This window comes from Phascolarctos cinereus, unplaced genomic scaffold, assembly GCF_003287225.1.
Source record: "Phascolarctos cinereus isolate Bilbo 61053 unplaced genomic scaffold, phaCin_HiC Scaffold_5;HRSCAF=322, whole genome shotgun sequence".
NCBI lineage: Eukaryota > Metazoa > Chordata > Mammalia > Diprotodontia > Phascolarctidae > Phascolarctos > Phascolarctos cinereus.
The window spans coordinates 31,067,354-31,090,325 of record NW_027555958.1 but is presented as its reverse complement, the minus strand read 5'-3'; the positions used below and the strand labels follow the sequence as shown (position 1 = coordinate 31,090,325).

General features: G+C 38.7%; 1 protein-coding gene across 2 annotated transcripts in view; it reads right to left on the bottom strand.

Moving 5' to 3' along the window:
- Positions 1–2,207: 2,207 nt before the first annotated feature.
- Positions 2,208–22,972, bottom strand: part of YWHAE (tyrosine 3-monooxygenase/tryptophan 5-monooxygenase activation protein epsilon) — a 41,189-nt gene continuing 20,424 nt past the window's right edge. Inside the window, exons 2-7 of one of the 2 annotated variants that reach the window (XM_021006998.2) lie at positions 12,026–12,225; positions 11,069–11,175; positions 10,133–10,339; positions 8,468–8,604; positions 4,899–4,942; positions 2,208–3,202 (exon numbers count right to left, since the gene is read on the bottom strand). In XM_021006998.2, the coding sequence (XP_020862657.1) occupies positions 4,935–4,942; positions 8,468–8,604; positions 10,133–10,339; positions 11,069–11,175; positions 12,026–12,225 (659 nt within the window). In that variant the 3' untranslated portion in view covers positions 2,208–3,202; positions 4,899–4,934. The remainder of the gene's footprint in view (positions 3,203–4,898; positions 4,943–8,467; positions 8,605–10,132; positions 10,340–11,068; positions 11,176–12,025; positions 12,226–22,972) is intronic. The other variant, XM_021006997.2, reaches the window with a different exon arrangement.

Here is a 22,972-nt window from a genome sequence, read left to right as displayed (position 1 = left end):
TAGAAGGGAGGGCAGATTAGGGTAAGGGGTATTCAGAATGCATGCCGTCTTGGGGTGGGGGGAAGGATGAGATGAGAAAATTTGGAACTCAAAATCTTCTGTAAGTGAATGCTGAAAACTAAAAATAAATTTTAAAAAAAGAATAAAAGAAAAAATAATCTAAAAGATTTTTTAAAAAGTATAGCTGAAAATTTTAAAGGGCTAGAAATTCTGTCCAAAAAAAGGCCATCTTTTAGTTGATGACTGTAGCTACTTTGCCTAAAAGCAGCTACTCCATTGACTGCTCAAAATTCAGCATTCAATGGCACTACTGAATGAAATTTTCTAGTACCCCACAGCCCAACTTGAAATCATTTTTATGTCCCCCATATATTCTTTTATCTCCCATTTTTGTGGTGGCCTCCTGCAAAAGTATGCCATGCTTGCACAATCAATCAAGTTAACCATATACTATACTCCACCCCCTTCAGAATTTATAACAATCTTTACTCCAATTCTAGGTAACTTCCTACCCTAACTCCCTTTGGTCATTTACCGTTAAGTCCATAGCTACAAATTTGTTAGGCCTCACATTGAAGCTAGCTAAAAACCAGTCTCTCAGGAGGTAAAGCAGCTTACTATTAGTCTAACTCTTAGAGTAACAAGTCCAAATCTCCTTCCATTTACTCATGTTTCTAATCACCTACCATGGCATCTCTGCCACCCAGGTACCTGCCCAGGTTATGAGTACCAAACTGATGATCACAGTGGCCATCTCCATTTTCTTTTTCTGCTGTAAGGTCAGCAGGTCAGTTACCATGATTATGAAAACTTGCAATGCAATAAAGTCACACTATGTTTCTGGGAGCACATGGCTGCTGAGGCGCACACAACTTATCTGACCAAGGCAAAGAGAGAAGGTTCTCTATTTTACCTCTTGAAAACATCCATTGGGTGGCCTCCTTGAAGCCCTGCGCAGCCCTCATTTATCATGGCAAAGTTCATGCTGTTCTCTAAGCAGTCTCTCCATGCCTGTGGTGCTTTCTTGGACTTGGCACGTTATCCCTTCCTTACACCCTGTGTAAGGAACAGGCAATGGCGAAAAGAATCCCCTGAAGACCATTAGGTGTTACTGCCCATGCCACAAGATTCCCTGATCTGTAGGAACAGAGCCATTGCCATCCTTCAGTGACAAGGACCCTTCTGAACTGTATGTACAGAAGTCCTGGATTCTTTCAACTTTGGCATCCCATCACTGCCCAACTTGATCTATACAATCAAGATGTGACCCTTCATTTCTGTACAAGAATACTGCAGGCAAAGCTACCCTTAAATGCTTCCACAAAGCAGAACAAGGGCATCAGAAATTTAAAATTACTGTACCAATGCATCTTGTTTAATGCTAGAAAGTGTCTTATACTGCTGCCTCTGATGAATTAGGTCTCCTCTGATAGAGATACAGAATTTACAATCATCTTAAATTATCTGCTGGAAAGTACAATTAGTAAATTTAGGAATTATTTTTCCAAACTATCTAAATCGTATCTACATTATGCAACATTTAAAAAAAAACTTATTAACTCCATGACCTTGGGAAAGTCAGTTATATTATCTATGCAAAGGAGATACTATCTAACCTGCCTCAAGGCAGGGGACTGGACTAGATGTATTCATGTTCCTTCTCACTCTGTTCTACAATTACAGAAGTATTACCTAAGTATTTGCCCAATTTTTCAAACCCAGTTGAGTCAATATCACATGGTTATACCCTACAGCTTAACAATCAGCTTTAGGAACTACAGTATAATCAGTCTGCTGATTGTTCTTCCATTTGAAGATGGCCTAAAACACCTTAAAGGACTCATAATTGCACTTCAGCTTTAGGTAAGTTATTCTAACAATTCAAACTTGTTCAGTTGCATTCAGTGAGGCAACTCAAAATGCAGTGTTACTGAATGAGAATGTCCCTTCAGCTACCATGAACTGACCCGACGTAAGCTACCGAACAGGCACTCCAAGTGTTGGATGCCATTTACACGGGATGGCTGGCAGACAAGTTGGTCTACCCAGCCAGCACTATTAGCACCTGGTTAAGAGGCGACCTTTATGGGACAAAAAAAAAACAGACAAAGAGACACTTCTAACATCATTTGAGTGTATTGGACAAAGGCATTTTAAACCTCTCAGGTTACGGGGTCTTTTGGATTCATGCAAAAACAATACGGCCATTAGTGTTTGGACCAGAGTCTTTATTTGAGAAGTATAAAGGATGGAGTCGCAATAATTTTTGGCATTTTTAATTTAGGTTTGTTTTATTTAAGTTTAATGTTAATTCCATGCTGTGTTTCAGTAAGAACAATACAGATTCTGTATCTGTGGCTCCAGTCAGATATCCAGTAGTACAAATTAGCTTCAAGTTACACATACTGAACGAAAGAGGTTGAGCGAGCGAAGGAGGGCAGGGAGTAAAGGGGGAGAAGGGGAAGAGGGAAGGAGAAAAACCAAAGAATTGAACACGCATGCAGGCTTTTCAATACCACCTTCAATGCTAACCTGCTGTGAGGGAAGGTCAAAGTCGGCAAGAATGAGCAGCCACGGATTGTTGGGCTGTTACCAGCACCATTTCAGCACAGTTTGGAAACACTTTTTACAGCAAAACCACTACAATAAACGTTCCAACGCAACCTGTAACTTCAAGCTAAACACCCAATTAATTTTAAACATTGGTATAAAATTCGGTTTAAACAATTATAAAAAGGAAAAATGTCACCACATGCGCCCTACAGTGCGATAAACCTCTCTCCTAGACTCTCGCTTCACCTAGAAGTCTAATGGCATTCCAATGTAATATCCATTTCTAATGGTTATCTTGCCACATCTGGCACGGAGACAATACAGTAATGCTGAAAAAGCCTCTATGCAGTCCTGTTAGTGTCTTAAAGAACCTAAAAGCTGGGACCAGTAAAATCCACAGAAATTCACTCTTGCCTTTAAGAACTTTGAAAACTGTTTAAAAAAAAAAAACCAACAGGGCAGGAACCTAAATTCTGAGACCAAATGTAAAAGTCAGATTTGGTGGTTCTCAGTGACAATGGGGAATTTTCGGGGTGAGGGATGGGGGGGAATGGGGTGGTCAGAGATGGATTCTCTTGTTGGCTTTGATGTCTCTCTCACTGGTTTTCATCTTCCACATCCTGCAGCGCTTCTTTATTCTGTTCTTCACCTGTAAAAGAAAGAGAGTCAGCACTTTCATCATGACTCAAGACACCAGAGATGACAGACAAGGACACTCCCCAAGTATAAAGAAAGCTTATACTTGCTACAATTTTATTGCCCACTCATACAAAGGGGTTCTGTTTCATGAAAAACCAGACATTCTTAAGCCCCCAAAAGACTCTATTTCAATGACCTAGAAGACTATTAGGTAGCATGAAAATCAATGCATAGTTGTCAACTTCTTCTTACTAAATAAATAAGCTCTCAACATGGACAGCCAAGATAATGATCTTATAATGATTTTCAAACTTTCATGTTGAAAATCAAGCTTTCACGTTCTATCTCAGGACAAAATGTTCTTCCCTAATAACCTCACCCCCACCTTAAGCATCAAGAAGAAAAGGGATCATCTGTATTTATCAAGGTAGGTTTTCACAGGAGCAGGGACATTTCACCCACTCTATCTCAGTAATGCTTTAAAACAGAGGCAACCTTGCAACAATGACTCATGAAATTAGAATTAAGTTTATTATGGTGGTTGGTTTTTGTTATTTTTGAAATGGGGCATTAACATTGTGTCTCATCAAGGCAGCCTCAAACTATCCTAATTTCACATTCCAAAATGGAACAGCATGCCAAAAATAAACCAGAACACTGAGGTTATTAGAGAAGGGCATTTGGACCAGGTTCTCTCATGCTGTTTTTCTTTAAAATAGTTATCAGCTTGGGGAGTTTTAACTGCACTAAGACATGCAAGAGAAAGCCAGCCTACTCACTGGAGGTCAACTACCTACTGATGAGCATTAAATAAGTCAGCCATAACAAGAGAAGCAAGCATGCCAAAGAGATAGGACTTTCCATAGAATATGATTAAACAGGTGAAAGTTACATTCTTTTTCTTTGATAAACCACTTACAGTCTTCTACAGTTACCTGAGTTGAATCTAAATAAAGGAAATCAATTAGCTAACTCCATCTCTTGACATAAGGCAGTTCAGACACAAGGAACCACAGAATTGGCCTTCCATTCATGATTCATACATATTAAAATAGCCAACTAGAATGGGTGACATTCATACTGATAGAGGCACCTTAGACAGATGTCTGCCGAAACCTGGATACAGTGAATCATGGCATCACAACAAATGTTAATATGAAAATGATGGTTACTGGGCTTTTTTTTTCTTTTGCTTTTTTTTTTTTGGGGGGGGGAGGAACAGGAACCAGAGAATATTTTAATAAAGGTGATTTCCTGACAATAGTATTTTATTTTGAAGGTACAGAGAAAAAAACCTAATTAATCACTTATTAATAAAAAGGAACTGATGAATTTCCCAATTCTTGACAAACCCCATGTGCTAGTAAACTTGGCAATATGATTCTAAAAAACTCTACTTTTCTGATAGCAGAATATGGCTGCAACAGTTAATTATTCAAGGTCTTAGCAAGCTCTAGTTCACACATAAGCAACTGTGAGATTTGCCAAAAGATCAAATAATTTCATACCATCCTCATATAAACCACACCCATCCAGAAAGTGGTCAGCCGTAGCAGGCAACAAATCCCTAGGAAAACGTTTAGCCCTAGGATCAAGTCTAAGACACAAGCAGCCTATGAGCACCAAAATGATGATATGCAGGCATGATTAGTGAGGAAATGAGAACTCAAAGCAGAAAAATTCACTGTGCTAGGATAATGACTTACAAAGTAGTTTTTAGGAAAGAACAGTTGGATTTTCCTTTAGGAATCTACACAGCAGGGAGAAAGGGGGGAAAACAGGAATCATATGAAAGCAACATTACTAGTGTGGAAAAGCTCCAAGACTGGGGAGACAGAGTGTAGACCATTTAGATTTGGGAGTCAGGAAAATGTCCAATTCTGGTCTTCCTACTGTCTTGTATGAACTTGGCCAGATTATCTAACCTCTTACCCCATTTCCTTTATTTGAAAAATGAGAATAGTAATACTTGCAACTGACCTCAAATGCACTTTTTAAAGAAAAAAATCTGCTCGATTTTTCCAGGGACAGAAGAATACTATTCCATAGAAACTGTGCAGGAGGGAGGAGTAGCTAGCTGTGGATTTACATGACATATGCATCTAATTTACAGTTTACAAAACTGATTTCAATGTCATGTTCTGCAATTTTGAAAACAAGAACGGACTTTGTAAACCCAGTGTAACTAAAAGACACAATGAGATGTGCAAACCCATGAGTTATATGCATTTCATCACTTGAATCCTGTAAATGCATCAGAACTGAAGTAGCAACAGTCTCATTTACTATCTTTCACAAGTCTGTCAAAGGGAGAAAGAAAACAGAAAGACATCTACAGTAAGCAACACTAACCCTGTAAATAAAATAAAATTATGTTTTATGAAACTATAAAGACCATGCCAGAAATACCGCTAAATTGACCAAAGTTTTAATTCACAAAACCAAATTAACACAAGTTGGAAGATTACCCTTAAGCACAATTAGTGAATGGATCAACCTATCTTTCTAAAAACATTCCTTCCAATTGTTTCTTAAAACGCATCTTATTTTCTGCTCTCTGCACACATTTCAGCACAATCGGGAATTTCAAACACTTCCTTTTCCACAACCTTGCTATTGCTAGCTAAGCTGTCTGCCTCTCAAATTTGATTATTCAACCTTCTTGTCAATACATGGTCACAAAGATTTCATGTGAAAATCAAACTTTCCACAAAATTGGCTCTCTAAACCTCACTAAAGACAGCCTGAACTAATTTCCAGAAGAATATGGCTCAAAGGGAAACATATTTGAAAACAGAAATGGTACATCATTCTTCCAGCTAAGTCTACTTAAACCTGTGAAGGAGAAACTTTCCAGCACTTAGCTTGTGTCTTAGAAAAGAGAACCAGAGGCAGCTAGGTGGCGCAGTGGCGGCCCTCAAGTCAGGAGAACCTGAGTTTAAATCCAGCCTCAGACCAAACACTTGACATACTCACTAACTGTGTGACCCTGGGCAAGTCACTTAATCCCATTAGGATTTAAAGGAATTAAAATGCCTTTAAAAAAAAAAAGCAAAGAGAATCCGGCTGCTGTTCCCCCTAACATCTGCCAGAGGAGCTCAGTTCTCTTGCCCAGATCTTACAGGCAATTGTTAGTCAGACATGATAATAGATCAGAGAACTTCTACTAAGTTGTGGAATACACTGAACTGTTCCCAACCCCAACAAATTTACCTAATTAAATTTAGTATTAAGTTTGCCTTCTCTTAAACTTATGTTTCAATCAAACTCATATTCAAAGCAGAAATTTTCAAAATTAACACAGGCTGCTGCTGGCAAAGAGTAGCTTCTTCCTTCAAATAACAAACTATGCACAAGACTCTCAAACATCACTTCAGGACGTGGCATGTGAACCCAGAACAGGCTCAACCAAAAACGCCATCCCTCTCTCTTTTTCCACCCCTTGGATCACTAGAGGGTGCTTTGCAGTGAGTATCCCCCAGAGGACATATCCCTGGCAAACTGTTAACACTTTCTCCTCCTTTCTCTAGGCTGCTATGACTGTACCCACTAGCTAGAAAGACAGCAGTCTAGGTTGGAGGTGACTGTCTCAGAGGAGCACAGGTTCACAGCTAGAAAGAAGCTTAGCGACCATCTAGTTCAACTCTCTTTTTTTTATAAATGAGAAAACAGGCATAGAGAGGACAGGTGCCTGGTCCATTAACATCTAGCCAAGTATTGGCCAGCTAGGTGGCATAGTGAATAGATCACTGAGCTTGGAATCAGCAAGACTCATCTTCATATCCAGCCTCAGACCCTTACTAGTTATGTGACCCCAGGCAAGTCACTTCAAGCTCTGGACCTCAATTTCCTCATCTGTAAAATGAGCTAGAGAAGGAAATGACAAAGCACTCCAGTATCTTTGCCAACAAAATCCCAAATGGGGTCATGAAGATTTGGACACGACTGAAACCACTGAACAACAACAAAGTTATCAGAGATGGTTTGTTAACTAAGCTTTTGCAGACTCCAAATTCAGCCCTTTCTCCACCATGTCATACTGGTGCTCTCTTTTCTATCCACAGTATTTGCACCTCCAAGGATATCAGGGTTAGTGATTTAAGAAGAGCCACTTTAAAGTCACTTCCATTTTTTTTCTCTTTCTGGACATGAATCTCAGGAACTGATTGACCAGTCTCACTAGTGATAATTCAAGTGGAAAATCATTTAATTTAGCCTATTATACATTTGGCAGAGGAAGAAACTGCAGCACAGAAAGGGAAAGAGCCTTGTTCTAGTTCATTGAGCTGGGGCTCGAAGTCACCCCTGTCCTATCCTACCCGAGCACAATGACATTCAGCTCTCTTGAAGATTTCATAAGCCAGAGTGGGCTCCTCTCGCTCTGGCTACCAGCACTTCAAGCCCGGCAGAGGATCACACTCTAACACAAACAGGAGGCCGCTACCCTTGATCCTGGCCTGGCCAAGACTCATGGTCATTATGCTGGCATTTTCCCCACTAGACTACTGTGGTTCATTCATTTGTAGGTTTCACTGAAAGCCACTCAAGAACACTTCAGATCAGTGCAAACTACCTGGAGAGATTTCAATGCACCTCAACAGCTGTGTACATGAGATGACTGACAGACCAAGCCAGGTTTGGACCTTCAGGAATGCCACCAGCCCCTACTAAAACCTTCAAATCAAATAAACCAGCAGCCCAACCTTAGAGAAAATATTCACACAGCCCTCAGTTCCTTCTCTTGTTTTCCAGCCTCAGACTTTCAGAACTACGTACATTAAACAAAGTTTACTTAAGCAGAACCTTTAAAAATGACTCTGCTATTATTAACTTTTGTGCAGCAAGTAGAAGAGCCTATCCTTTCACTGAATTTTAAACTGGAATAAGAGATGACTATAGACCAAGTAAAATGACATTCTTCCAGTGTTTTCTCTAAAGAGGCACAATTTTTAAAACAAATTTCTACATTAAAGATATAGAATCTAGGATTGTGGCTTAATACTTACAAGAGATCTCCCAAGACAGAGACATAGAAGTCACAGTTTCAGTGGTTAAAAAAGTGAAACTTCTAACCTTAAAATATTGGGAGGTGACATATTCAGGGTGAAGACTGAGACATGGTTTTTGAACTTGGCCAATGGGAAAACTTGTTCTGCTTGACTATGCACATTTTGGGGACGGGCAGTTGGGTTGGTTGTCTTCTACCAGTGAGGGAGGGGGAGTGTTAAGAGAAAGAGATTTTTATTTATTAATTTAAAAAATAAAAAATACTTACCATCACCCTGCATATCTGAAGTCCATAGTGTCAGGTTATCACGTAACAACTGCATGATAAGTGTCGAGTCCTTATAGCTTTCTTCACTCAGCGTATCCAGTTCTGCAATTGCATCATCAAAAGCTGCTTTTGCCAACCTACAGGAATTAAGATTATATTTGTAAATGCCACATAAGAACAACAAACTCAGTTTCCCAATTCTACAAAATAAGACATCACTAAGTCTGATCATCCCCCAACCTTTTTTTCTCTATCACTTGTTTGTGTCCTAGTGTTGGACGGGTGATTAGATCAGGAAAAGGTTTTATCTATCACTAATGGAGTAGGGAAAAGGGGGCAGGAGGGGTCTGCCTTGAAAAGGCTAATTCAGAAGAACATTCCCAAACGTACCTCCCCATTTAGCCTATTAATAAACTTTAGGCTTCCAGGAAGTGTGGTTTCATACATCCCTCTGACAGATGGTCTTAAGAAGCTGCTAAGTCAGGGGCAGCTAGGTGGCACAGTGGATAGAGCACCGGCCCTGAAGTCAGGAGGACCTGAGTTCAAATACAGCCTCAGACCAAAACACTTGACACTTACTAGCTGTGTGACCTTGGGCAAGTCACTTAACCCCAACTGCCTAAGCTAAAAAAAAAAAAAGTTGCTAAGTCAAAACAAACCAAAAAAAATTCATTCTATGATAGCCTGAAGGGTCTTGGGATAAGCCTCTCTGAATCAGGCTGATTCTTGAAGGAGGTGGTTTATAAAATCTTTAGCCAGCCCATACTCACAAATCCTCTAGCTCATTAAGGTTTGCCAGAGTCTAGGATAACTCAGGGTCAACACATCCAAAACGGGGAAGCATCAGACTTAGACTGTAAGGGGTGACTACATATTAATAAATATTCAGGTCAAATTTCACTCCAAATCTCCGAAGACTGGCCTAGTCAAAAATGTCTTACATTTCACAAAACGCTTACATATTTCATTTGATTTTTCTCAACATCCATGTGCTGGGACTAGTCTACTTACTTCAAAGAGCTGATATAACAAAATCTACTCCAAAAGGGGGAAATTCACTGTAACAGAACTTAACCTATACTGAGGCTAAGAGACAATTCAAATCAATAATGAAAGTATATGAATATGGGCTACTCATCACAATTTATGGAATGAGAATATACTAGAATATCAAATGGAATGGATAGCTACCTATAGTTTATATCATCACACACACCACCCCACCCCAATGGAGACCTAGATCTGTTTCCACTTTTGCAAAACTCAACTGGTCACTGAGAATGTTTTCCGATTGGTTAAACTCTTAAATAAGTCCACCCTGAATTAGCAAAAAAGTTCCTAAGTGGCCAATATAATTCCTACCAAAAAGGCCTTAAATTAATCCCAATTTTTGTTTCCAGCTGGTGAGTACTAGGTTTTCAAACAGAATGTGATGATTTATACCTACTTTATCATTACAATACTTGTCTCAAGGCTGAAGTGTAAAAATGCATATTTTATCCCAGTGGAGCTGGACTGGGAATAATTTAGGCTCTCAACCCCATCTGATAGGGGTGGGGTGATCATAAGGGGAATATCACAGTGAGGATGAAGCAAAAATAAAAATGAATTCCTAATGTTATCACGTAGCTGATTTTGCTTCTCTTCTCCAAATGGTTGATTTACCTGCAGGCACGGTCAGGGGAATTAAGAATTTCATAGTAGAATACGGAAAAGTTGAGAGCAAGACCTAAGCGGATGGGGTGCGTTGGCGGAAGTTCTGTCATTGCGATATCACTAGCAGCTTTATAAGCCACCAGGCTATTCTCTGCAGCCTCCTTCCTGTCATTTCCTGTGGCAAATTCAGCCAGATACCTGTGGTAGTCCCCTTTCCTGGAGTGGGGAAGAGGAAAACAAACCAAAACATTTAAAGATACTGTTTTCAGGCTGTCCCTAGGCTCTGCACATAATAATACAAACTACAAATACAACCACATATGCACATGTGAAGATTAAGTGTATCTGCATTTTCCCCAACATTTGGGCTTACTTTATCAAATAATATAAAAGCTTCTAATTTCAGACCTGATTAATTCATCTACTGCTAACTACTCCCCCCTTACATACCACCCAAACATTCAACAAAAGCCTGTGAGCTCAACTACTCCAAAATCATATAAAACCCTGGAACTGACTCCTCACTTAACAATCGTCCCCTAAAGATGAAATGGTCTATAAAGGAGAAATGGTCTATAAGTGATTGGGTAGGATTTCCATGACATATGCAATCAATAATTAGCAGTGCTTCTGTACAGAAAAGAGAATCTATTGAAATAAATGACAAATATAGGAAAGAGAAACAGGACACATTTTTGTTATCTCAACAACAGCTCCCAGTCATCTGAAACACAAGAATCCATTGCATGAAAAGCGCTCCCTCCTTGTGATTTATCATTTGGTATCATGTTCACAACTGAATATACTTATTTAGAAGCCACTTCTCCCACTTCATCTTTCCATAGTTACATGAACATTCTTAAATATGAAACCTTCATAGGAAGTCATGTTCTAAGAAGAATGCCAACTTTAAATCGGACATTTCCCTACAAGTAAGGAACCTACATTTTATAATAGAAAACCTTGGACTCGCCAGTGTTTGCTGCTGGAATGAGGTGTTTGTCCAGTACGTCCAGAATGTCACAACAGATTAATTTTAGTTCAGTCTCAACCTGGAAAATCAAACAGGAGGCTTAAGACTCATAAATTCAATAACATATAAGTAACTCACCTCCAACTTTAATTTATGGGAATGAGAGCCTGCTGTTAAACTGATCACTGCTGCATTTCTCCCATTCTTCTCTAATATGCTCCCCTGCCCACACACACAAATTAAATAGTCCAGGAGGGACAGTCTCTAAGATCAAGGCATCCTTTCCCTTTTGCTACATGTTTGGCTAAGAACCAAAGTCTAGGTCAGGGTTGTTCTTGGTGTACACAACAGTGAAAAAACCCACATCTCAATTTTAAAACTATCAAAACTCAGTATTACTAAAATAAAAAATAACAGCGCCAGATAATCACAAAAGAGGAACAGAAAACAGTGCCGCTGTGAACATAGGACGCTGATGGAGGAACATTCAAAGTAGGGGCTCGAAAATTTGCCCAGTTAGTTCAGTGCCTGAAGGTTATTTTTCACTGAGTTCTACCTTTATGTGTCATGTATTATTTCTACTACAATGTGACCAGGTTGTTAAGAAACGGATTCATTTGAAAAAATCTAGAAAATATTAATATAAATGTTAGTTTATTGCTCATTCCTATGAGCCCAGTCCGAGCCTTCATCTTATCAGGCCTATCTTATTATCACTCCATCCAGTTTGACTCCCCTTTCCAATCTACATCACACATCACCACTAGATTACCGTTCCTAACACACCACATCCCAATCTGATTAAGTCCACACTCTGGCAATCCAATCACTAGTAGTGAACCAGATTCTTCCCCCGCCTCCATCCCTTCCCCCCCCCCAAAAATCAGGTGAAAAGGCTCAACTCCCTTCCAAGGGATAAAGAAGCTCACCATTTGCCGATATTCCCGAATCATTTTTAGTTTATCTTCTCCTCCCTTGTTTTCTTCTTTCTGTTCAATGCTGCTGATTATCCGCCAGGACGCTCTTCTGGCTCCAATCACATTCTTATATGCAACTGACAGTAGGTTTCTTTCTTCAACTGTCAACTCCACATCCATTCCTGCTACTTTCTTCATTGATTCCACCATTTCTAAAGTAACAAGAAAATTGGATATGTCAAATTTGTATACTTTCAGACGCTGAAACTTTAATTAGCATGTCTCTTCTCATTAGCCTTATTTCTGCCAGAGTAAGTGGATAAACAGTCTAACAAAAGCTATAGCTGCATGGCTTTTAGACCTCAGAGATCACTCCAAGTCTAGGACTCTTTCCACTACATCATGCTGCTTCAGGAGATCACCAAAATCAAACACAGGAAAGCAAATACAGGAAAACTCTCAAATGTGGTAAGAGTTTAAATACTCTATTCACCCACATACACCAAAATATTTGTAGTAGCACTTTCATGAAAGCAAAGAATAGGAAACAAATTTGGTACCTAAAAAAAAGTAAGAATAAAATCAATCACTCAACTATTTTGTAGGAAAATGCCCACGTGGAAATGACTACCTCCAAATTGGTAGTCATGGTTAGGACTTCCTTTCTTAAGCACTAATTATCATATTTATTTCAAATAGCACCAATGGGTTTTTCTCTTGTTTATAACAATTGACAAAGTGAGAACATAGGGGCTTATTTTCTGTAACTGTGCTATCAATTCAAGGCACTACATGGCATACAGAATCAAAAGCAAAACAAAAGTCATGCCAAATAAATGACACCTATGTTTGTTAGGGTCTTAATCACTTATGGTTAGAAAAACTACTTATGTAAATAACTTATTAATCCAAAAGTACATTCAGTTTTCCATAACTTTATGATGCTTTAATTTTCTTATTGTGACTGTAATGTGCTGTAAAAAAAACGATGTGTGTGATGAATACAAAGAAGCATGGAAAGAGCTATATGAATTGATGCAAAGCCAAGAAAAAATATACATGACAACTCAGATAAACACATACACAAACACACATAAAAAGTTAATATGCAAAACTATAAAAAACAAACATGGCTCCAAATAAGAGATGCAAGAAGATGCTCCCACCCCACCCTTTGGCAGAGATGAGAGGGCCCACTGGTTTCCCACAGTGCACTTGTTTTTGGACTCTTTCACAATGTATTAATTGGCTGTACTAATTTTTTCCTCTTTCTTTTGGTCTTTAAAAAATATTATTTGTTATATGGAATAGCTTTCTGGGAGGGGAGGTTAATTGGGGGAAACTATGAGGATGGAAAAAACAATAATAAAATAACAATAAAAACATTTTTGTAAGTGAATGTTATACAACTATAAAGAAGCTAATAGGACAGAAAACGTAAATGACAAACGTTGGAGGGGGTGTGGGAAAAAACACACTATTGGTGGAGTTATGAACTGATTCAATCATTCTGGAGAGCAATTTGGAACTAAGGCAATGGGCTATGAAACCACGCATACCCTTTGACCTAGCAATACCACTACTAAGTCTCTATCCCCAAAGAGATTAAAAAAAAAAAAAGAAAAGAAAAGAAAAGAAAAAGGACTTTTATGTACAAAAATATTTATAAGGCTCTTTTCTGGGGGCAAATAATTAGAAATTGAGGGGATGCCCATCAACCGAGGAAATGGCGAACAAGTTGTGGTTTGTGATCATGATGGAATATTATTGTACTATAAGAAATGATGAGCAGGATGTGCTCAGAAAAATCTGGAAACAATTGCATGGGCTGATGCAAAGTGAAAAGTACTATGTACAAAGCAACAGCAATACTGTACAATGATCAGCTATGAAAGACTTAGCTATTCTCAGCAATACAATGATCCAAGACGACTCTGAAAGACTCATGATGGGTATCAAGACCCAGAGAGAGAACTGATGGTGTCTGAATACAGACTGAAGCATATTTTTGTTTAACTTTATTTTTCTTGAAGTTTTTTGGTTTTCTTTCATAGTGTGACTAACATGGTAATGTTTTGCATGACTATACATGTTTAATCTATATTGAACTGCTTGCCTTTTTTTTTTACCCTATTTATTTATTTAGTGAGGCAACTGGGGTTAAGTGACTTGCCCAGAGTCACACAGCTAGTGAGTGTTATGTGTCTTAAGGCCGGATTTGAACTCAGGTCCTCCTGACATCAGGGCCGGTGCTCTATCCACTGCGCCACCCAGCTGCCCCAACTGCTTGCCTTCTCAAGGAAGGTAGGATGGGGAAGGAGAAAGGGAAAGAATTTGAAATTCAAAGTTTTAAAAATGAATGTTAAAAATTGTTTGTACATGTAACTGGGGTAAAATAAAATAGTAAGAAAAAAACTATGAAGAATAAAGCATGGCCCAAAAAAAGAGATAGAAGACCTCTCCCATAACATTCCTTTGTAGAGGCAAGAAGTCCACAAATGGTGTACATTGTACATATTTTTGGACTTTTTCAATGTAATATCACTTAAGCCGATTTTCTCCTCCCCCCCCCCCGGTCTTTAAAAAATATTATCTGTTATTTGGGATTGTCTTTGGCAAGGGGAGGAATGATAAGGGAAGTTATGGTGATATAAAAAAAAAAATCAGTAAGAACCTTTTAAAAATTTAATTCCAAGGAGGCAGCTAGGTGGCGCAGTAAACAGAGCTCTGGCCTTGGAGTCAGAAGGACCTGAGTTCAAATCCAGCCTCAGACACACTAGCTGTGTTGACCTTGGGCAAGTCATTTAACCCCAAATGCCTCATCAAAAAGCAAAAAAAAAAAATTACACATTCACCACAAATACACAATTAGGCCTAATTTGAGGACGCATAAGCAAATTAAATAACATAAATCAATGTCTACAAATTTTTAAGTAAACTTGGCAGAAAATGATGTCTAAAACAAAGACACCAAACTAATTTTATTTACTGTAAATGGGAAGACCATCGGAAAGGAAAAAATGTAATGTGAGTACTGTATTTTAAAATCCAATAGCATGCAATTGAAAAAATACAAAATTTTACAAATCCATGAAAAACATCCAAAATTTCTCATAACTAAAGAAATGCCCACTAAAACCCCTTATCTATCAAAAATTCACAAATAGCAAGAGGTCAAGAGTCAATACAGGAAAGGAAGGAATAAAGCCAGTACATTATTAACATGCCTTGAGAGTTACTGAATAATCTAACCTCTTTGGAAGCTAAGGTTTCCAAAAATGGCCAAATCCTGACCCAGTGGACTATACCAAGAAAAAGTCACTGATACGAAAATGAGATCTGTCCAAAAATATTCATCTAATGGCAAGAAACTAGAAACAAACGAGTCTTTTCCATAGAAAACGTTTGAACAAATTATTATAGGTGAATGTCACAGAACTCATGCATTCAAGAATTAAAAGACACAGACATGAAACAATGCAAAATGAAAAAAAAAAACACAACCAAAAGCACACATACACACTGACAACTATGTAGCTAAATAGCAACAAACCCCTGTAAAGACACAGTATAAACAGGAGATCATGAAAAGTAAAGCCAATCTATTAGTGCTGTGTTAAAGTCAATAAATACGTCTTCACATAGGCGAGAATTTACGACGCAAGTTTTTAATGTATCTGAATATTGGAGATGGTCAGTGGAAAGGCTAAATAAAACAATTTTTAAAGCCAGAAAGTAAAGTACACATTCCGCACACATTTCCTACTCTCAAACAAAAGAACCATTTCCTCAAACCACCAAGCGCCCACAGAACAGAACCAGCGACTGAACGCACTGCCGAGTGAGACCACAATCACCATCTAAACAGGCTTCAGTGGTGCACTTGATGCCTAAACTCTCCTCTGCTATTACAAATCATTTTGGCAGTGTATAAAGCATGAATAAAGTGAATGAAGAGGGAAAATTACAACTGTGGATATGGGTCCCAGTTTCTATGCCCTTTTCCAAATGAGAAGTTTTGGGGTGGTTTTTCTTTTTAAGAAAAATGTCGGGGCAGCTAGGTGGAGCAGTGAACAGAGCACCAGCCCTGGAGTCAGGAGGACCTGAGTTCAAATCCTGTCTCAGACCAGATACTTCACACTTACTAGCTGTGTGACCCTGGGCAAGTCACTTAACCCCAACTGCCTTGCAAAAAAAAAAAAAGTCAAGAGGAAAAACCAAAAATATGCAAAAACCAATGAGCTTACCACTTCATTTTTACATGTTTCTTTGAAAAAGTTATTTCAGTATCTTATTTTCAACATTAACAAGCTAGCTAGAAGATAAGAAACTTGATTTTCAAGCCTGAAGTCTGTCACTGGACATAAATAAAGGTTTTTTTGGATATCTTGTACGTTCCTTACCTTCTCAGAGACTGGAATCTGCCAGAATGCAGCTGTCACTTCTCTTGCATAAATTATAAATTTTTTTCCTTTACAAGAAAGCTTAAGTAGTTCCCATTTCCTGACACTAGATGGCAAGCAAAGGAAGAAATAAAAATAAAATAAGGAGAACACTGCAGGTCCCCAAGTGCAGACAACAAATTGAGGCCTCTGATACAAAGTAAAAATAGTTACATTTTCAGGAAAACACATTAATACCTAAATATAAATCCTTTAGGCAAAATATCACTATATGGTATTTCTGGGAAATGTCAGTACATTTCAAATAATCAAGGCCCTGGTTATCTCATCTGCAAAAAAAGGAAGAAGATGGACTCATTAGATAATGGCTAAGGTTCCACTCAACTCTTATCAACAATTCTAAATCAATGATCCTATGACTCTTCCTCCAATCTTTCTTCCAAGGAAAGACCACAGAAGCATCTAAAAATAACATTAGGCAAGCCTCGGGGTGAACAACTCATGTCTGGGCTACAGGAGTCAATCACTTAAAAGGAGGGACAACATCCAAATGATTCAAGACCCCCATGGTTCTCCTAACAGTTTATCAATATTTATACTCCCAGGTTTGCCAACAGGACAAGGAGACAGTGGTTCTAAATCATTTCCAGACTAGTAACCACTGATCCAACCATTCTGAAAAACTATTTGGAATTATATTTTTTTAAAAAGTTACTAAACCATGTATCTCCTTTGACCCCGGCAATGACAGCACCAGGCAAATTTTTGCCAACTCCACTCCCCCCCAACCCCACCTACCCACCCATAAGATCAATGCCAGAGTAGAAAAGTTCACACAGATTTAAAAATATCTATTGCTGTACTTTTTCTCAAAGCAAAATCCTGGAAGAAAAGTGGTTTTGTTGAGGAATGGCTGAACAGGTGGTGACTTATTAATGTAATAGAATATTATTATGTTCTAAGAAATTAAAAATATGGTGAATTCCGAGAAACTAAAAAAGACTTATATCAAACCTGATGCAGCTTGATGGAGGCAAAAACAGAACAATTTACAGGAAGCAAATTAAAGGAAAACAAAATTGAAAAGACTTCAGAACTGGGACCCATGTAATGAGGAATTGTGACTTCAGAGGCCTAAGCCAGTCCCGAAGGGGCTCTACGTCTAAACCCAGGTGGTACACATTAGGGGCAGAACTGGGGGGTACATTTTCAGGCATATCCAATGTGTTAATTTGTTTACTTGAGTGAATTCTTTTATTATCAGAAAGTCTATGGAGCTGGAAGGATAATTATTAGAAGTTGATGGATGTTTTTTTAAAAAAAAGAGAGATCAAGAAAACATTCCATAGTATGTTTTTAATCCCACTCTGGATTCCTGATACCACCAAATCAGGTACACTTCCCTCTGCAAGAAATCAAGCTAATTTTAATTTGCATAGACAAAATATAAATAAATCTGCGCCCAAAAGAATACAAGATTTCTTTTTTTAAAAAGGAAAAATCTAGGGGATGCTAGATGGCACAGTGGATAGAGCACTGGCCCTGGATTCAGGAAGACCCAAGTTCAAATCTAGCCTCAGACACTTGACACTTACTAGCTCTGTATGACCCTGGGCAGGTTACTTCCCAAGTTACTCCATTCCACTGCCTCACAAAAAAAAAAAAGGAAAACTCTAGCATGATTCATTGCAAATTTGGAATATTATGACTTTCAAAGTCCAGTTCATGAATAAACACCACTAATAATCTAACAGCAGTTGGCCCTGGAGAGGAAAGGTTAGATGAGGAAGGAATTCTATTACTATTTAACACAGATCATCTTAAGGACCATAAAATTAATACTGTTTTGATTCTAAGAATGATTTGAAACGTCAGGAACTTTTTGTAGTCGTGGAAAAAAAAAACCATCCAAACAAAGTGGGTACACAGATGACTAGGCAATTGCCAAACAAAACAAGGCATACAAAATGACCACTGCACCATAAGAAATGCCCTATTAAGTGACTTAAAACAGCAGAGACTTCTGAGATACACTATTTTAAGGAATTCAGAAAAATGTGGGAAAGACTAGTAGGAACTAATGCACAATGAGAAGAACCAGGAGAACAACATTATAGTCCACTTTGACTATAATAATATTACCAAAAACACAAAAGGACGGCCAAATTTATTAACTGCAAGTACCAATCTTCGTTCCAGAGAAAACTCTTAGTGAAATCCTCCTGCTGGAAGAGGTGGGGGGGGGGGATGTCTAAGCATATACTGTTAAAACAGTTGATTGGGGGGAGTTTATCAGGAATTGAATGTGGTATAAAGAACAAAAAGTGTCAATAAAAGTATGCCAAGTAATTAAATAAAATCTTCATCTTCACCTAATAATTTGGTACCTGTTAAAATGGACCAATCTATCAAACTAAAAGGGAGCTTCATGGGTGACAAGCACTAGACCAGGGTCCAGACAGGCCCAAGTTGGAGGCTTGCCTACATACTGGACTTGCCTCATGAGCTGCCAAGTCATATGACCCCTTGGAGCCTGTCTCTCTCTTCCCCTATTAAAAGGGGAGAATACCTGCTACACCTACTTCAAAGTGATTAGAAAACCTTCCAAGTTGCTCTTCTCAGCTATGCAAGAATCTAGGACAACTCCAAAGGACTCATGATGGAAAATGCTATCCACATCCAAAAAGAGAACCATGGAGTCTGAATGCAGATGGAAGCATAATATTTGCTCTCCTTTTCTTTAGTTGTTTTCTTTTATTTCTTCTTTCTCATGGTTCCTCCCATTAGTTCTAATTCTATACATTATGATTAATGTGAAAATGTGCTTAATATGAATGTATGAGCAGAGCCTCTATCAGATTGTACGCCATCTTGGGGAGGGAGGGGAAGAAAAATTTAAACTCAAAATCTTATGGAAGTAAATGTTGAAAACTAAAAAGAAATAAATTTTTTTTAAAAAAAATAATACAGGTGCAGCTAGGTGGCACAGTGGATAGAGTTCCAGTTTTGGAGTCAGGAGGACTTGAGTTCAAATCTGCCCTCAGACACTTGACACTTACTAGCTATGTGACACTGGGCAAGTCACTTAACCCCCAACTGCCTCACCAAAAAGCAAATAATAATCATCATAATAAAGAAAAAAAAACCTTCTAAGCCAGCTATCATTACTACAGAGCCCAGATTACCTTTTAGTTTTGATCTCAGAAGCAAGGTCATTCTGAGAAGCTAGGGCTAAGCTAATAAGGTAGGACTGAGACCTCAACAATTCAACAGGCTTAGCTATTTATATGGGGGGGTCATTCATTTCTTTTAAGATCCATGATTTTAGGGGCAGCTAGGTGGCACAGTGGATAGAGCACCGGCCCTGAAGTCAGGAGGACCTGAGTTCAAATCCGGCCTCAGACCAAACACTTGATACTTACTAGCTGTGTGACCCTGGGCAAGTCACTTAACCCCAATTGCCTAAAAGCAAAAAAAAAAATTCATTATTTTATTTCTGTCTTGATGGATGTAAAACAACTGTTGGATACCAAACAGTTCACTGGCCAAGACCAGGATTTTAAAAGCTCAGACTACAGGACAAAACTGCTTTCAGTTTTTAAAATTTTAATATATACAATATTATTTTTCACTAAAGTTTCATTAACAAAATACTTAAGAAAACTCACTGCAATAGATATTTTAATGCTCATTCTATTCAGCCCCTAGCAAATGCTAACTCCCTCCTAACTCAGCTATGAATGAGTCCATCTACTCTGAAAAGTACTTTTGGAATTCATGCTGAGAAAGTGACTAAAATGTCCATAACCTTTGACACAGAGCTCCCACTTCTAGGCATGTCCTCCCAAGAAGGCCTAGGACACAAACAAAGATCTCAGAAACATCAAAATATTCATCACAGCACTTCTTGTAAGAGCAAAGAACTAGAAACACAGTCAATTCCATCCACTGAGGAATGGCTAAACAGATTATGGTATATGATACTTCACTCTAAAGAAACAAGGAATATAATCAATACAGAGAAGCCCAGGAAGACATTAGAACTAATCTTAAGTGAAGGCAGCAGAACCAAGAAGACAACATAAGCAATAAATACAAATGCAAACAAACAAAAATTGAAAAGCTTCACAGAAAAGATGAAAAGTCCCTCCCTTCTTGCAGATGTGGAGGTCCATGCATGCATGGTATGGAGCACTGCATGCAGACACTGTCCGATGTATGTGCCACTTAGTAATGCTGACAAGCTGTTTTCCCTTCTTTGTTTTATTCTTTGTCAAAAAGGATCATCTCTCTGAGCATAAGTGAGAATACATTCAGAAATGAATATTTAAAAATAAAAGCTCACAATAAAAATGAAAAGATTTTAGATTCCAAAACTTGTGGCATCCCTCCTACCCCAGTCCTACACAGCCTCAAGGCAGTATCAAATTATCTACAAGCCCTGCCTCTGATGACTACAAGAGGTCATGGGTCACAGGAAACCATAGGGTTTCCTGGGGATGAATAATATGATCTAATCCCCCGGAAAGACCGGGTTGCATATCCCCAATCCCCCAAAGTAAGTGTTCAAGAATCAGCAAGAGAGGCAGCTAGGTGGCACAATGGATAAGAGCTCTGGTCTTGGAGTCAGGAGAACCTGAGTTCAAATCAGACCTCAAACACTTGACACTAGCTGTGTGACCCTGGGCAAGTCACTTTAACCCTGACTGCCATACTAAAAAAAAAAAAAAAGAATAATCAGCAAAGAACTCAATATCATTCCGTAAAAGCACCAGGTGGGTGCATGACCCTGTGTCAGTTACAAGGAAAAGAGGGCAAATTTTAGCTAAAACAGGGGACCTGCCCTCATGGTGCTTCTAGTTAAGGAGCGGATATGACACACACACCACCCAAGGTAGCTGGGTTAAGTTTCGGGGAAATGTACACCAAAGGTCAGGAATGACATATCCTGAGAGAAATAAGCATACAGGGAAGTGAATAGGTCTTCTTCATAGATGTGAAATGTCCCTGCCAACTGGCACAAGAGATAAATGGAGCTACTGCATCAGAAGACAATACAAAGTCAAATGTGAAAACATGAATTGTAAAAGGGGCTGTCCATCAGCTGAGCTGCTGCCTGTGAATGTAACAGACTCTTGCCATGCAGTAAGACACTGGGGCAGCTATGTGGCACAGTGAATAGAGCTCTGACTTTGGAGTCAGGAGGACCTGAGTTCAAATTCGACCTCAGACACTTAATACTTAACTAGCTGCATCACGTGACCCTGGGCAAGTCACTTAACCCCGACTGCTTCACCAAAAAGCAAAAAGAAGAAGAAGACGACGACGACGACGACGACGACGACAGACACGAACACTGCATATAGTTATCCCTTCCACATCGACAGGGTTAGAGGCATGGTAACCCTGCAACCAGGAAAATCCCCATAAAATTTTTTGGCCCTTCTCTCATATCAGAGAAGTCTGAATTTTTTCTTTTTCTTTTATGGGGTGTTTAGTACCTTAATGTAAAATATGAATTGATATTACACAATAATATACACATATTTTATGCATTTTTGAGTTTCTAAACTTTTTCGGTGTCATCTGCAGCTTCCACAAAACTCCCAAAAAATTCCCATTTAACTTCTTCTGCCAACCCACAATATATCAAAACCGAAATGGGGAAAGTCACCATATGGAAGGTTAACTGTAATGTTAATTTAATGGACAGATTGGCTAGTTTCGCTGAACTGGATTTCTTCCCCCATCTCTGTTATAAGGGATGGCTCTCAAGAAAATGGGAATGAATACATTGGAAAACAAGCAAAACCAATGAAAACTTCTAACATACAGTTTTCACAAAAATATTTTATGAATGGGATAGGAAGAAATTACAAGCAACTACACTTCAGATTCTAGGCAGAGGGGATCCCTCAAGTGCAAAAGCTGTACTGTCTTAGCCAGACTGGAGAGGTAGGGGGAATGTTGTGGATGGAACTCGGGAAGGAAAGGATGAAGACAATTTGACTGAAGTCCTGGACTGAGGATGACAGAGAATTGATTAAGGACTACAAGTCTTATAGGGACATTCAAGAAATGAATCCTCTAGTGGGAAAGCCTAGGGTTCTAGGCTGAAAATCTAAGAAGATTCAACTTAACAGGCTTAGGACCTAAACTCTGGTCAACGGTTAACCATCCCGTGACTCATGCCAGATTTCAGAAGACCAGAAATCTTGTAGAATATCAACTTCTGGAGTTCAAGAACTATTTTGTTTTGTCCTAACCCCAGTGCCTACGGGAACTTATGGGGTCCAAGGAACCATCTAAACCAACTCCTCATTTTACAAATGAAGAAACTGAGGCCCAGGAAGATTAACTGACTTGCAAAAGAACACATATACAAGTGTTAGAAGTGGGATTTGAATCTCCATCCTGATTCCAGAATCAGTGCTCTTTCTATTTTAATACTTTGCTACTTCCCATGTGTGCTGACTGACATAAGAGCTGAGAGAGATTTAGAATCAGAAGGAACTTTAAACTAGTCCAATCCCCCTCATTTTACAGATGAGAACAA